This window comes from Sceloporus occidentalis, unplaced genomic scaffold, assembly GCF_023333645.1.
Source record: "Sceloporus occidentalis isolate IW3139 unplaced genomic scaffold, rSceOcc1.0.p SCAF_5, whole genome shotgun sequence".
Taxonomy (NCBI): domain Eukaryota; kingdom Metazoa; phylum Chordata; class Lepidosauria; order Squamata; family Phrynosomatidae; genus Sceloporus; species Sceloporus occidentalis.
In genome coordinates this window covers 81,239,434-81,256,585 of record NW_028316985.1, presented here as the reverse complement: position 1 = coordinate 81,256,585, position 17,152 = coordinate 81,239,434, and the positions used below count along the sequence as shown (strand labels likewise).

At 40.4% G+C, this 17,152-nt stretch overlaps 1 protein-coding gene across 3 annotated transcripts in view; it reads right to left on the bottom strand.

Moving 5' to 3' along the window:
* The window catches only part of LRRK2 (leucine rich repeat kinase 2), a 101,532-nt gene that overhangs the window by 2,582 nt on the left and 81,798 nt on the right, over window positions 1-17,152 (bottom strand). For 2 of the 3 annotated variants that reach the window (XM_089524498.1, XM_089524500.1), the window contains 8 exons: window positions 15,068-15,168; window positions 14,334-14,528; window positions 12,600-12,793; window positions 12,306-12,378; window positions 9,404-9,588; window positions 5,458-5,610; window positions 3,504-3,712; window positions 901-975 (listed from right to left, as the gene is read on the bottom strand). In XM_089524498.1, coding sequence (XP_089380624.1) covers window positions 901-975; window positions 3,504-3,712; window positions 5,458-5,610; window positions 9,404-9,588; window positions 12,306-12,378; window positions 12,600-12,793; window positions 14,334-14,528; window positions 15,068-15,168 — 1,185 coding nt within the window. Of the gene's footprint in view, window positions 1-900; window positions 976-1,045; window positions 1,221-3,503; window positions 3,713-5,457; window positions 5,611-9,403; window positions 9,589-12,305; window positions 12,379-12,599; window positions 12,794-14,333; window positions 14,529-15,067; window positions 15,169-17,152 lie in introns of those variants that run through there. The other variant, XM_089524499.1, reaches the window with a different exon arrangement.

Below are 17,152 nucleotides of genomic sequence, written 5' to 3'. Positions count from 1 at the left end.
ACCACCACCTTCGCACCTCTCCCTCATCTCCTTCCTTCTCCTTGGGGGTGCCATCCCGTTTTGGGTCCCCCCACGTGCATCCACTTGGCCTGGTCCAATTCTGGGCTACTGCTGCTCCCTTCACCCAGGGTGCTAGTCCATGGAGGTGCCGGGACAGCGTGAGAGGACCAGAAGAAAAGGAAGGCAAGGGATGGGGGGGGGGCAGTGAGGAAGAGGAGGAGGAGGAGGAGCCAAGGAAGTGAGAGGGTCCTGAACAAAAGGAAGATGAGGAGGAGACAGATGAGAGGAAGACAAGGCAAAGTGGTGTGTCTTTTCTTTTTTTTTTTTTTTAAATAAATTGGTTCCAAAATCGATAGACTGATTTGGTAATTACTTGCCTTTGCAAACTATCCATTTATCAATTACCTTTTTTAAAAAAAGCAACAAGGCAGCACAGGGTGTGTGTGGCATCTCCCACCCCTCTGCCATTCGTCCTTCCCCCTCCAGAAAGAACTGATTCTGATCTGCAGTTCCCACTTGCTGAACACTCTTCGGAATCAATTCTTTCCAAAAGAACCACTTTGGAAGTAGTGTAGGGAAGATCTTTTTTTGTGTGTTTGCCCCACTTTATCGCCACTGAAATTGATCAAATAAGGATTGGGATCGATTTCAAGAGGCAACTAGAGTCATATAGCCCAAATGCTGAGTCGGTCAAATTGCTGTGGGAATGACTAGAAAATAGCATTATATTGTGTATTGCTGACATGGAGTGCCTTGATTTTCACTATAATTTACAGAAAAAGAAGAATGAACAAAGCAACTGTGAAAGTATTTCCATTATGTAAGCTCATTGCCTCTAAAAGTGGCATGTTTTTAGAGGGTGTAATATTCTTTTGCTTGATAGAAGTAATTAATCCTTACCTTTGGCATACTTGTTGTCTTCACTGTCTCCTTTATGGCAATAGCCCAACACCAGAACAACACTCTTGAGGCTGCCTATTACCACATTTTTTTTGGGGGGGGGGAGAGAAATAAACCATAAAACAATATTCATATTTAAAATTTCAATTTATCATTATTAATAGTGACTTGGATTTGATTGCACCATTCCTATATACAATGAACAGAAACACTTCTATGCATGCATTGGGTGATTGTGTGGCTTTGTCTGCTTTTTCCATCCATTTGGGCTGTAGCTTCTCAGGGTCTCCTAACAGTTTCTCAGCCTTTCAGTGGGGTTTCTGGGGCAGCACAAGTCAAACAAAACAAGCAAACTTCATTTATATATCACTTCATACCGTCTAAGCAGTGTCTAAGTGGTTTACAACTGTAAGCTAATTTATTTATACAAGTCTCTCCTTGTATAAATAAAAGCAACCTCATGCTATTTGGGGATCCAATCCCAGAAGTTTTATGACATATTAAAATTCAAAGCTGAGTACTACTAATATTCAACACAATGTAAAAAATAAAGAAAACCAACATATAGCAATAATTATCTTAGAAAATGTACACACATATTTTTCTCTAAAAAAGTATTACTCTCCATTTTGTATTCAACAGGGGAGAGCTGAGGGGTTCTGGCTCTGTCCATACCATAAGCTGAAATGTGCAATTCCTGTCATTAATGTTCAGGTTTTTCATTTTGACTCTCTCTGTTGTTAATAGTGCCAGATTAAGACAAATTATATCAAGTTTAAGAAGCTAACACTGATAAAACTTCACAATTTTTGCACTGAGGTGTGACTTATAACTTAAGCTATTTTTGCTTTTTGGAGGATGGGAGGTGAAGTGAGAGCTGAAACACTTGTTCAAAACTCAAGTGACCAAAAGAGTAAGCTTGAAAGAGTAGAGAGAGTATAAATGTATATATTTTAATACATGTATTTGTTTAGTTTATAAATAACCTTTCCACATAAAACAAATCACCACAATGATTTGCAGAGGATCAAAATCCATTAATTGCTCTAATCTTAACAAATCTTAAAAATAAGCCTTATTTGAACTTATTGAGATTTAATTCTGAGCACAGGATTGTGCTTTATAGAATTGATGGCACTGTAGGATAAATATATGTATTTGTTTACAGTGAGCCCACACCATACGCAGGCTTCCGTTCCACAGCTTTCAGCATACGTTGAAGCCGCGGTACAGTAGAATGAATGGTGTATGCACCCTGCGGGGCTGCGTGCATGCACCCCATTATTTTCAATGGGGTGCAAGCATATATGATTTTTTCCTTACGCTGGCTCTCTTTGTGTGGGTGGTTTCTCCCATTCTTCACCTGCCTGTGCGACCTCATTCTCTTAGTCACATCTTTCACTAGTAGTGGTGGGGTGCAAGCCATCCTTTCTGTTGCTTGGAGTGGCTCCATCTTGGGACAGACTGGAGCAAGGAGTTAAGAGCACATGGCAGCTGGGAAGAAGCAGCAGCAAAAAGGAGCTTTCAGGTTTGAGACCCTGCTTAAGCTTTGCCTGCTCTAGCCTGCTCTTGTTTTCTTTGATTGGACAGGGTGAGAGAAGAGGTCTTCAATCAACAGCAAGTAGTCTCTGTAAACCCACTATACACACATTGGCTGCTCCCATCAACCCCAATGAAAAAAGACTGATAGTCTTTTCTCACTAGGGAGAAGCTTCTCCCTTTGCACTTAGTCAGCTTGGGACCAGCAATCAAGTAGTTGGCTGAGCAGTGATCAAGATGCTTCTTACTCACACTGGCCTTTGTGACAAAGCCAGTATGGGTGAACGGCTTCTCTGTCACTGCTCAGCCAGCTGCATGGTTATTCCTATGTTGATAATGACAAAGGTGCAAAGAAAGTAGTGACCAAGCAGCCAGTTGAGCAGCAGTTGAGAAGCCTCTCACCTGCACTGGCCTTTACCACAAAGCTGGCACAGGCAAGAGGCTTCTTGGTTGCTATTCAGCCAGCTGCTTTGTTGCTGCACCCAAGGTGACTGGGTGCAAAGGGAGAAGCAACCAAGATTGGTTGTTTTAAATTTGCAGTAGAACAGTACACTGAACATCAGGAAATAGGCATGAGGGCACTAGCGTTGTCTGTCAAGAGGAAAGGGGGCATCAGCGAAAAACATTTGGGGGCCACTGGTTTAAAAGGAAGTTATTTTAAACTTTTAACTGTATTAAGTGCTTCTTGGTTAGAAGTAGCGGCTTCCAGCTACTTCAGGGGTGTGATGTGCAAATGAAGCATACCCCGAAGTGGCCAGAAGCCACTCTGAGGCCATCTAAGGTGACCCATTTGGGACTGCAGTGACAACCTGCTTCAGGAAAGGGCCATCCAGTCGCCATGACCCCAGGCTGAGCGAGGCCTGATTGCAGTTGGAGTGGCCAGAGGCTGCCCATCTGCTTCACCCCTTAGTTACTTAAAGAAATAAAAAGAAAATAAGGTTTTAAAACTTATTTAGTTATTTAATGGATTTATCTCCCAAAATGGGATTCATGGAAGAAAAAAGAAAAGAAAAGAAAAAAAAGACAAATTTAAATATCACATTTCTGGGAATGTTTTCACTTACCTAATTGAGTTGTCACCATGAATCTGATGGAATCACAGAAATCACTTATTATTTTTATGGGATGACGTGTGGAGAGGTCAAGCAATAGGACATGCCCTCCTCCTGTGCCAATCCAGAGGGCTGTATTCTTCTGCAGGCAGATGCTCTTTACTCTTCCAGAATATGCAAGTTTTTGCTTTGATTCTTTATTGAGTTTTGGCACCTCCTCTCTTTAAAAAAAAGAAAGGATGCATTTTATGTTGGATAGTACCCTTCCTTTTACTTTCAGCATGGATTCCTGGAAGTATCTGAAACAGCACTTTATTAAAATGATTTCAACTACCTGACAAAACTGGAAAAAATGCTTTGAACTATCCTGTTTTCATTCATTATGTTTTTCACAATTATTTGGAATATTACAACCCTATATGGAGTAGATTCTGTTATTATTAAGGTTCATGGAAGGCAATGGTGAGGAATCATGTGAGTTGCAGCCCTACGACATCTAGATTGCTGTGCTTTCCTCATCCCTCTTTCAAAGGGCATATGAAGAACCTCAAAACGTGGGCCTATTGACCTCAAAGCAGTTCTTTGCCACTTTCCTCTTCTCCCCATCTTTTCCTGAAATGCATACCAAGAAATGACATCATATTATGTCCCCCCTCCTGATACACTAGGATAATAGTGGGCAACTTTGCTCCTCCAGATGTTTTTGGACTGCACTACAATCTCTCACCATTGGCTACAATGGACAGGACTGCTGGGGTCAGCAGGTAAAAAACTTTTGGAGGCCACAGCTGCTCAGCTTTCCCTTGGGCAGTCTGTAATGTGAAATGGAGGTGAGGCAACACCCACCCACCAACTTCCACTATTACATGTTAGTTAGTAAGGAAGGGAAACTTCCTTCTACATGTTCTTACCATTTTTAAGAGAAGCTCTAAGTTCCTTATAATATTTAGTCGCATTCCAATGAAGGACATAAATGTAATGAAAAAGAGGGAAATGCCTTTGATGGTACTTTGGGTGTTTTGCTTTATTACTGGGCAATGACAACAGGTAAAAAAAATATGGTGTTCTAACATACGTGACCATTTCGTAGTTAACACAATGAGCACTGAACCTTACTTGGATGTTCTACTCCTCTGATACATATTTTAAATTCATCTCATAATACGTTTATCTCTTTCCCATTTTCACTATCCTATATAGCTGCCTTCTCCTCCGCAGCACCCTCTAATATGCTAGCTAGCCTAAAACTTCCATCATCTGTATTCAGCACATACACATATATTCATTAGGCTGGGGAAAGTTGCTATAAAAGTACATGTGACACACATGAACAGCAGAAAGTTTCATGTGTTCTTGTTTTCATTAACTTCAACTTATATGTTTTTTTTAAAAATGTAAATGTTTTCACAGAAACTGTAAAAAAATTACAGATTTATGTCCAAAGGCATAGCTCATCTGCACAGTCCACACATGCTGGTAACTTTACCATGATGAGTAGACATGAGGACAGAGACATGACCTATGTGGATCAACCATTTTCATTGGCCTTTTTATATATGAGGAAAGGGGCCTTTTTCGTATGTCCTTCTTCTATAGCTTATAGGAAAAACATGAAAACCATGAACATAGGAAGTTACTATGTGTATGGACATTTATATACATATTTCCAATTCAACAGAATCACAAAGAATTTCAGTCGGTTGCTTTCAGTGTTAACTTTGGTATTATTTTTTGCCTGTTTGCTTACAATTTTATTTTTCATTAGAAAAGCAACTCTTGGATTAATCAAGTAAGGCTGACTGCCTTAACAGAGCAGTCAAAAGAGAAGCACTGCATTTTTTAAACTTGTTCTCCACCTGACAGGAAAAAGAGTTATAAACCAGCATTTTATTCTAATAATAAGTTTGCTTATCCAATAATCGCCAGTGCCCTCAGAAGTAAAAAATGAAAAACATCTAGTACTCACTTTAGAAAATGCATGCAGTCTATTAGTTCACAAAGTTTCTCTGTCTTTTTATCCCAAATTTCAACAAAATAGCTGTTCTTCTTTGCCAAGTAGATGGATTTATCTACTGCTATTGAAATAATACTGGCATCACTATAAGCCTTGTGGCATAATCTGAGGTGTAAAACAAAACAAAATAAAAATCACAGCAATATATTATAAACATTGATAGCGTAGGCCTTACTTTGCAAGCAAAATGAACATCTCTGAAAAAGTTCAATGCATTTTTGTCAATAGCCAATGTCCAAGATATAACATGCACAGAGGTTCTACAGATGAAATACTTCTTGTAGAAGTTAATCATCACCCCTAAAGATCCACTCCTGGGGGTTGGGGAACCATGTATTGCATCACCTCAGCTATTTGTTGCATGACTAGGGGATGCAGCTGAGGAAATTTAAAAAAACCCAAACCTTGTGATGTTTTTTACATTGGCTGAACTTGGATGTTACCAAAAACAGTGGTTTAACTTGATGGGAAAGAGCCTAGGTGAGCACCCTGTGCATGTGCTACTTCCTTCCCTATCCTCTGGCAAGGCTAGACTGCAGCCAATATTCACCTTTAAGCACTAGTAATTACAACTAGTAATATAATACGAATCCAAACCGGGTTTAAAATAGATTACCCCACACCAAGAAATCTGAAAATGTCCAGATTTGATCAAAGGTTGGAAGAGTCACTTTTTGTTAGTGCAACTCCTAAACCAGCCCCCTCCTAAGCTCTGGTCCTGATCTAACCCAGCAAAAAAGACCTGAGCAATTTATAGGACTTCTATAAAGACTGTTCAGATATTGCAGTCTGGAGGTTACTGACCACCGATACCTTCTTTTTGGTGTGCTTTCTCTACCCTTCTCCCACAGCACACATGTTAATGTTTAAGTCTGAGTAAATGTGAACCAGAACTAGAAATGCCATGCATGGTTATTAGCAGTTTGAGAATTTAGCCTTTGTGCACAACATGAGCAATACAGTTATAATGCTGAGCCCTTCTGTGGCGTTAATTATTAAAATGCAGTTCATGGCAATCAAGAAAAACAAAAGATTACTGTTTCTGGACACATGAAGAGATATGACTGTATTTAGATTTGTAAATTCAAGTTTCTGAATTTCAACACAGAAGATCCAAACACCTGTAGGCTTAAAAATGTGACCAAGTCCTCTATAAAATACCTGTTGTCAGGAGAGCAAGGTGTAGATATTACATAAATGTCTTGGTTCCTATTCTGTCAGGCTAAAAATTGACTATGATGGGCTTTTAATGATGTGCTGTGCCAATTTGTTACTTTTTATATTGTCCTTTAATGACTTAAGCATTATTTTAACTCTACAGATTGTTTGATTGATCCAAACTAACTTTTATATTTATATTTTTACTAATATTATTTTGTATAGTTTTTAATCTGTGCTGTTTTTAATAAGTTGTAAACTGCTTTCAGTGCCATTATTGGGGAAAAGGTGGAATATAAATGAATAAAACAAACAATACATATATGGGCTAATAAACTACATTTGTGTGCCATCTAACTGTTAAAGACAGATTTGTATGTCACTAGGCAAATTGCTACAGTTATACAGTGCGCCCATGTCATATACGGGCCCACTATACGCGGCTTCCAGCATATGCTGAAAGCTGCGCCAGAAAGGCTTCTCCCGTGCCCTGGAAGAAACAATGGGGTGAGCACCCGATGCATGCCGCAGGAACGAGCCCCATTGTTTCTAATGGGGCTTGAGTTTACAAGGTATTTCCCTCATGCGGCGGGGTCCGGAACAGATCCCCCGAATAAGGGAAGGGCCAACTGTATATACCTGTATATACCCAGTAGGTTGTAACTGATTGCCAGTTAGTATCACCTAGGGTAACATTTTTCAGCCTTTGATTCATCAGATGTTTTGGTTTTCTAAAGGTCAGGAATTCTGGGAAATTATGTCTACAATATGTGAAGGACCAACATTTGTGAATCAGTAGCATAAAGCATAGTTTATGTCCATTGCAACATGTACACAGATGTCAGAGAAACAGAAAAATATTGTACTAGTGACAAAAAGTATTCCAGTACATTACATTACAATGGAACTGCTTGAGGCTACAGTCACACAACAGAAATAATCCAAGTTGATACCACTTTAACTGCTATGGCTCAATGCTATGGAATCATCGGAACTAGTTTGTTGTGGCACCAGAGCTCTCTGACAGAGAAGGCTAAATGTCTCACAAAACTACAAATCCCAAAATTCCATAGCATCAAGCCATGGCAGTTGAAGTGGTAACAACTTGAATTATTTCTGCAGTGTGGATGCAGCCTTTTTTGTTAATAGAAAGTAGAAAGGACCAATCACCACTCCTTACTGTCAAACTCCTCCTAAGAAGAAAGCTCTATCAGAAAGGGAAGAAAATTCTATTAGATTAGCAATGACACTACAGTCAGCCCTTCTTATATATGGATTTTTTAATACATGGATTCAAGCATACACTTGAAAATGTTCCCCAAAAGTATAAATTTCAAATATCAAACTTTGATTTTCCATTTTTTATAAGGAACACCATTTTGCTATGTCATTATATTTAATGGGACTGGAGCATACATGGATTCTGTTATACACGGGAGATCTTGGAACCAAATCCAAGCGTATAACAAGGGTCCACTGTATTTTTAAAAAAACACCACCTGTACTGGCAACATATGAAACAAATACAGCTGGGAAATGCTATGTAAGTCATGTAAACATGAAAGTACAGTACTCCTTGGACTCAATCAAATGAGTGCAAGCCACTCAGGATTTGTTTTAATTTTGAACCATATCAAATTATATTTTGGTTCCGGGGACATGGTGGCTTAGTGGTGAAGACACTGACTCTGATGTTCACAAGGTCGGCAGATCTGCAATTCAAATCCTAAGCACCACATGACAAAGTATGCTCCCATCACTAGTCTCAGCTTCTGCCATCCTAGTGGTTCGAGAGCATGTAAAAGTGCAAGTAGATAAATAGATACAGTACCACTTCGGTGGGAAGGTAACAGCATTCTGTGCCCCCCTCCCGCATTTAGTCATGCTGGCCACATGGCCATGGAGTTGTCTTTGACAATGCTGGCTCCCTCAGCTTAGTAACAGAGATGAGCATTACCCTCTACAGTTGGACACAACTTGACAACCTTGTCAAAGGAGAAACTTTTAACTTTACTTTTAAAACCAAATAAAGTATCTTATGACTTGAATGATTTTCCTATTTACAGACATATGCAGGTAAGATGATACAAGAGAGCAATAACTGTAAAGGAGAGCTTCTTGTTAACTGCCCTCAAGTCAGCCTTGACTCATGGTGAACCTGTGGATGAGGCATTTCCAATACCTCCTTTCCTTTACTGCTCTGCTTAGGTCATGTAGATTCAGACCAGTTGCCTCCCTGATTGAATCTATTCATCTGGCATGTGGTCTTTCTCTCTTTCTACTGTCTTCTACCTTCCCTAGCATTATCATGTTTTCTCATGATGTGGCCAAATTATGACAGCCTGTTTTGTCATCTTGGCGTCTAGGGAAGAGTTCGTGTTTAATCTGTTTAAGGATCCACTGGTTTGCCTTTTTGGATGTCCACAGTATCCTCAGCACTCTTCTCCAGCACATCTCAAATGGGTTGATTTTCTTTCTGTTGACTTTCTTCACTGTCCAGCTCTCACATCCATACATGATTATGATGAATGTAATGGCTCAGATGATTCTAACTTTTGTGCTTAGTTGTACATCTTTACACTTTTGGATCTTATCTAGTTCCTTCATGGCTGAAATGTCCGTTGTGATCAATGTATGATCCAAGGAAGGGAGAGCAAGCCACTTGAAAATAAGCAGCATATTTAAAAGCAAGCAAGAAGGAGCAATACACAGGTATCGTTTCAAATGAAAACAAACTTACAGTTGGCTTGTCTTTGTCTCAATGAGTTTCTGGACAGACAAATCACTGGACAATGATAAAATCTTCGTCCCACAGCCTCCCCAAATTATATTCTTTTCAGAAGAATAATTAGATTCGGTTAAACACATGAATGGAGTGCTGATGTTTCCAACTGGTAAAATCTTTAAAGGGGCAGCACCTTTGTACTGAAAATATAAAGAACACAACAGTGAGGAAACCCCTAGATTCAATGAAAACTGCTGCTCCTGAAAATGTAGGACAGTGCTACTATAGCAAACCTTACTTGTCCCCTAAAGGCAGGGATGGGCAGATAGAATAGGTGTAAGGGTTACAAACCACATGTTCCCATTTTCAGTCAAAAACTGCAAGTGGAAGTCACTTCTGGTTATTCAGTCAGACCTTTGTATCTGTGGGGGATCTGTCTCCCTGCCCCCAGATACAAAAAAGGGGAGATCTCAAGGCATGACGTGGGACCCTTTGGGACAATGGAACTTGCCATCCATGGAAGCTCAAGCCTGCAGATGGCAAGGTTCCACTGTAATCACTACTCATTATGGGGACAGAAGATTAAAAACCATTAATGTGATGAGTGACAATTTTGGAATGAAAATTGTCCTCCAAAGGTTATTGGAGTAGGGGAATACAGGAATTTTTCAAGAGGTGGAGTAAATGCTTGGGACCTTAAAAGCACCCCTGGGGTTGCCTGTGGGCCACAGGCTGAACAATATCCACCCCTGTCTTAAAGTTCTGAACAGCTTTGCTAATATCTCATTTTTAAAATATGGATACACTGTCCATAGGCTATGTAAATTAAAAAAAATCTGCATAGTCTAGTCCTGAGAAGTCCCACTGAGAAATCCCACTGAGGCAAATAGAATTTCTCCTTGGGTTTTTGTTTTGTATATACTATACATATAAGCTGGACTGCAGCTTGCAACATGTAAAGATAGATTGACATCCATTTATTGATTTATGAGTATTAAGTCTCTACAATAAGGAGCTTATCCCATTAACAAATAAGCCATCTTACCTCTTCCGGCTTGAATTCAGGATCCAGGATGCCCCCGGATATTATCATACCTAGCCGGGATGCTGCCATCCAGATGCATCCCAGGTCCAAGCCTCGCTCAGCCAACACTGTTTTGAAGTCCGGGAGCTTCTGGCTTCAAAAAATGGCCGGCTGAGCAAGGTTTCGACCTGAGATGCATCCGGGTGGCGGCATCCTGGCTAGATAGGTGGCGATTTAGGTATGATAACATCTGAGGGCACCCGGTATCTTAAATTCAAGGCGGAATCTCTTCCAGCAGACCTGCCCAATCAATTTTAAACTATGAATTTTAAATTGATATATTTTTAATTTTATGTTTGATTACTTTAATGTGAATTAAGTTTATGCGTTTTAACTTAACATGTTAAGTTAAATCCTACACTAAATCATTTTGGCACCACTTTACACCCCTATTACAATATATTATTTGCATTTATACTTGGACATTTTACACTTCCACAGTTTCTTGCTCCTATCCACTCCATCCATGCTAACTTCTAAAATATTTTGAAACAGTTCAGGGCACAACAGCTCTAAAGTTATCATAGCCCCATACAGACAGGCCAAAATAAGGCTGCTTCGGGCCACTTTGGAGGTATGCTGTTTAAATGATGCATGCATCCTAAGAGTCCAGAAGCTACACCAAAGCTTTGCTCCAGTCCTTAGGACTGGATCATGGCTTTGGCATGGCTTCCGGACTCTCAGGATGCATACATCATTTAAATAGCATACCTCCAAAGTGGCCTGAAGCAGCTTTATTTTGGCCTGTCTGTATGGGGCCTTAAGTTGGAAAAATGGTGATTGCTTCTTTGCAAAATGGCAAAGAAATAGCCAGGAAGTTCTAGAAATTGGTACTGGCAAGGATTCAGATGCTCAGTGAAATTTTGGGCATTTCATTTGACCAGCATGGCACACAAACTGCATATGAAACTCAAATCTTTCGAGGGATGTTGGCCAAGTGTTCCTTTTCAGTGAATAAACCCTTTGTAGCACTAGCTACGGGCTCTTTGGATCCAGTCCATCATAATGTCAATATATATTGTGATCCAGTAGTTTACAAAGCCAACAGTTATACAGAATGAACAAGGCAACTGGATGTCATCAAACTAGATATTTATAGAGTCTTACTGATTTTATGGATGGGCTACAATAAAATCACCATTTGTACTGATTCATGGCAGAAGGGTGGGGAAGGAGCTAAAATGGAATGTCAACTTGCAAGTACTGAAAAGAAGCCCTGGAGACAAATATCTGGTGGAAGTATGTTTAACAGAAAGATTTAGCATTGTTAGGCTATAGTCTCATTTTAACGGAAAATTAAACTGAAGGGGGGAGTCTTTGGGTCTCCAGATGTTTTCACACCACAGCTCTTACAATCCCTTATCATGGGATATGCTAGGTGGAGTTGCAGATCAATACATCTTGAAGGCAAAAGTTTCCCCATCCCTGGAATACTGTGAGCAAAAAAAGGTAAATCTTAGCCAGACCAAGATAAATTTTGGAACCTGAAATCAGTAATTAGCAACTCAATGAAAATGCATAAAAATCACTTTTAATATGTGATATGAGTGTCCAATATCTGGCCTTGCAGATTTTTACTGGACTGCAGCTCCCATCAGCCCTTGATATCATAGCTAATGAAAGGAGTTGCAAAATAGTTGAACATTTTCTCGAGGGCAAGACATTGCCCTCCCTTATTGTATTTGGTTTCCTTATCCATCAGTACTCATGTCACATCTGTTGTCAAGGTTTTTGAAAGACAACTGAACCTTCTACCCAAATAAGAAGGAAAAGTGCATTTATATATGTTTCTTTGTTAAATAATTCATGGGCGATATGACTGATTGTATATACCTTTACTGCTCTGTCTTCAAAAACTGCTAGCTGTCCATCGGCAGTACCCGCTAAAAAGAAATTCTTCTGCTTGCTGAAATGAAAATAGGGAACTGTTAAATTGTATTGCTAACAGAAGCCTATTATGCATTACTCTAAAACAGTGTTTCGAAAAGTTTTTTTCAATAGCAGATTGTAGAATATCCTGGCCAGGCCCTGGTCATGCTGACTAGAGGATTCAGTGAGCTGGAGCCCAACCCTACTCCTTTCCTAAATTCTATGTTTAATCTAAATAAACATTTAGACTTTACATACCTTTGCTTTGCAAAAGAGTTGCAGTAAAGACATGTAACAGAATCGGACATCTTCTGAAGCTGATGCCTGCGCTTCTCATCTTGTGTGTGAAAGGCCCACAGAGAACCAGACTGTGTTCCAGCTACCACCCAGTTTTCCTTCTCTGTGGCAACAGTCACCAAGGCCAAACACAATATTCTCGTGTCTGCAATGCCCTGGGTGGGAAAAAGAAGGGGGGAAAAGATTAAAACATCTGGCCACAATTCTATGAGGCGTTACAAACCGCCGGATTGCGGCGGTCTGGCTCCGCCTCCGCTTTCAGCGTCCGGGAGCCGCAGCGGCCAAACCGCGTGGCTCCCGGATGCTCCGAGGAAGGAGCGCGGAAATCGCGCTCCTTCCTGGGCCCTGGAAGAGACGCTGCGAGGCGCTAGTCACGCACTCGCGGTGTCACTTCCAGGGCGTGATGCGCGGACGCACAGCGTCCGCTACGTCAATATGGCGGTGGCCGTGTGGAACGGCCGCCGCCATTTGTCACAGACTCTGTCCATGATAGGGTTAGGGGCGTCTGGAAGAGACGCCCCTTTTCAAACTGGGACGTCCTCAGGACGTCCCTAATGGTGGTCTGTAACCCACCTAAATAACTAAAAATATAGTAAATCTATGTCCCTCTTTCTAGGCCTTTTACCACTTCTGGTCCTGTTAACTGAAACTTCTGAATGCTTCACCACTTTTTGGTTACACAATACACATAGATGATTTTTATTTGCCAGAGACAAATGCTGGGTTCCATTTCTGATTTCCTATCATCCAAGTTATTCTTTCAAAAGGCATCGAAAAAGTGAAAAACTTAAGTAGCACTTTGCAACGTTCATTCCTCCATCCAAAGCCATAGCCCCTCAATGGGCAATTAGCTTCCCATGGGTTCTATGTGGCTCTCCAAACTCCAAACCTCCATATGTTTGCCTTAAAATGGTAAATCATGGCCCTAAAGCTCCTGGGAACCTGTACTTTGCTACTCCCAACCAGTAGTGGTCATAGGATTGCTTCTTTCTTTCTTTCTTTCTTTCTTTCTTTCTTTCTTTCTTTCTTTCTTTCTTTCCAGCCTAATACAGGCCAAGGAGGGAGTGATATTTGAATGGAAAATCACATTCACACACCCCAAAGCTTCTGAGGGCATAACTTACCATTTTGGCACTGGGTTTTTTCCTTGCAAGGTGACAGGTTTGGGAAATGCATTCTGCCAAGTCCATAGGGAAGTAAATGTGGGCTCCAAACTCCAAGAAATTGCCAATTCCTACTCTACAGGCTGCATTTGTGTGTCATACATAGTGTACTCCTAACACTACAACATATTCAAACAAAAATAGTTTTAATAATAATAATAATCTTTATTTGTATCCCGCCTTGATCCAATTTTAAAAGAAAAGACTTGGTATCCAACACAATGGACCTAGAAATAAGAAAAATTTGAAAACCACACAGCTGACAAGTATTTGAGTAAAAAAAAACCCACATCTGCTACCTGGGTTCTGCTCTTGTGTTTTGGGAAGACTGAAACTGAAAACCCACAATTAAAGCAGCTTCTCTATATGGTATTATGTAATTCTATTGCTGAAATCTATACATGAACACTCATTTTCATGGACTAATGGCTCCTTTTCCCCAGATGCAGACCAAAAGCATTCCATTTATTATACAAATTCATTATCCACCAATACTGCAGCACTATTAATTAATGCCAATTTCAGCATTTACCTGACAAGTGTATCCATCTGTATTTAAGTCAATAAATGACAGTTGTGCTTCTTCTAGGTTCCCACTACCTAGCCAGAGGCCCGTCTTCTTACAACTTTGATTGGTAGCAACCATGCATTCAGATACAGAAGCAGAGGGTAGTGAAATGTATCTCATCAGGCACACAAGTTCTGCAGAGTTCAAAATCTCATAAACCTTTGAGAAAAGCACATTAGTAATAACAATAGGTAATGGTGGTTGTTGGCTTCCTTTATATAAAACTTTGCTAACTGTACATTAGAGATGTGGGAATTTACAGCCCTCTATAAACATGTTTGGCATCAGCTCCCATCATCCACTGGTCATACTATCCAGTTTGATGGGAGATGTAGTCCAACAACATCTGAAGAACCACACAATCTCCTTCAATGTTATGTGAATGCTCAAGTCCCATTAAATACAATGGCATAGTAAAATGGTATCCCTTATATAAAATGGTAAAATCAAGGTTTGATTTTTGGAATTTATTTATTCATTTTTGGAATACTTTCAAATAATGAATGGTTGAATTTGTGGATAAAGAATCCATGGAAATGGAGGACTAACTGTATGTTGATGGATGCCACACAGATAATGACTACCTTGGTGTCAGTATGATGATCTTTTTTGGCTTTGGTTTAGAATAAAATCCAGCAAGTGGGGAGGAGGAAGTGGAAGAGAAATTAGAAGAAGAAGAAAAGCCCAGTTGAATGTACCTGTGCAGAGGTAGGTCTTTCCTGAGGATTTTCTTTCAAACATTTCTTAATTAAATCTTCAACTTCTGGCCAGGGAGAGCAGCTATACTCTTTGACAGGATCTAGAATGTAAGTTTCTGAGATTCAGTTCATCAAGCAGAACTACAGAGGCTGGTATTAAGTGCAACAGAGTTTCCTCTTGCAAAAATCCCTTCAGTCACAGGAATATTATTATTATTATTATTATTATTATTATTATTATTATTATTAACCTTTATTTATAAAGTGCTGTAAATTTACACAGCGCTGTACATACAATCTTTAATTGGACGGTTTCCTGCCCTCAGGCTTACAATCTAGAAAGACACGACACAGAGGGAGTGGTGGTGGGGAAGGGGCATCTCTAGTAGGATAATACATATAAAATACATAGCAATACAGGAAATGATTCAATAAAACAGGCAAGAAAAGAACATCAAATAGCAAATGACAAGTATGCAATGCCTGGGAACGCTGCCCTGAACAGAATGGTCTTCAACTCCGTTTTGAAGCTGGTTAAAGAAGTGATGGCTCTTGCTCGCGGGGGAAGAAGGTTCCAGGAGTGAGGGGCAGCGAGTGAAAAGGGGCGAATCCGGGATGGGGCAGAGGAAATCCTGGGCTGTGACAACAGGCCTTGACTACCAGAACGGAGGGCCCCAGTGGGAAGGTGAGGAGAAATAAGGTCTGATAAGTAAGGGGGGCCAGCCCATGGAGGGCTTTAAACGTTGACAGCAGGAGTTTGTACTGAATGCGGAAAGGGAGGGGGAGCCAGTGAAGGGATGCCAACACAGGGGAGATGTGGTCAGAGTGGTGGGTGGAAGTTATAATGCGTGCAGCTGAATGCTGGACAGAAATTAAAGGACGGAGGTGAGAAAGAGGAAGCCCAGCCAGGAGGACGTTACAGTAATCAAGTCATGAGATCACTAGGGCATGGACCACGATCTTGGCATTAGAGGCGGAGAGATATGGTCGGATTTTGGCAATATTATACAAAAAGAATCTACAAGCCTCGGCTGTGGTCTAGATCTGAGGGATACACGACAGAGAAGAGTCAAAGATAAAACCAAGACTGCGGGCTTGCTGGACTGGTTGAATAGAAATGTTGTCCACAGAGACAGAAAAGGAGTGTTGAAGGGTGGGCTTACGAGGAAAGATAAGAAGCTCCGTCTTGGACATGTTTGTACAAGATTAAAAATATTGAGGGTCACTTGCTTCTGGTCATTAGGATCACAAGGAGTGCATGCAGCTTTCATAGAAGAGGGCTAGAGAGACCAGTGATGTCTTGAACTGTATCACTGATAAAGCTATCAAAGAAAAAAGTGGTTTTAGGAAGAGAAACAGCTATGCAAAGTGTTCAAAAACTACTGTATATGGGGGGAAATGAAGTGCCAGTGCACAGGGTGAAAAGTCATCCTTTATCCACAGAGTTATTTACAATGTATTGCAAACTAGTCTACTATACGGGGCACTCCTATGGCTCCAAGCACTGCAGACACTAACAATAATGTGAATTACAAATTGTAACATGTTGGTCATAACTCCAAAGCTACAGGAATTCCAATAATAAATGGTATCATGTTTTTAGCAGGATCTGTAACATTCTTCTCTTCAGTTTAAATATCAATTGCTTTCACAGAGATTTCTTTGACCTTTTCTTGAGGTTAATAAAACTCCTGCCACACTCCTGCCTAAATGTACGTGATGAAGACCCTGCACACATACCATACACATGCCATTCTGTTCTTCAAAATCCACATGGTGTTCCACAGATCATTTTATATAACAAGGACATTAAACAAGGAAAATAAACAAGATGAGCATATCAGTGAAACCAAGGGTGAACTCAGTTTACTCTGTAAACCTAGAAGGGCGGTATACAAATAAAAAAAATAAAACTCATAGTCTCAGCTTCCTTGTCAGTGCAGCCCCAGCACATATCTGGGAAAGTTATATAGATGCCAGAACACGGAAAGAGACCAAAGCTCCTGGTAAGATCTATGCCATATGAGCTTCCAAAATAGCCCCCATCCACTAGAACTGGTTCTAGTAAGGCAAATGTTTCCTACT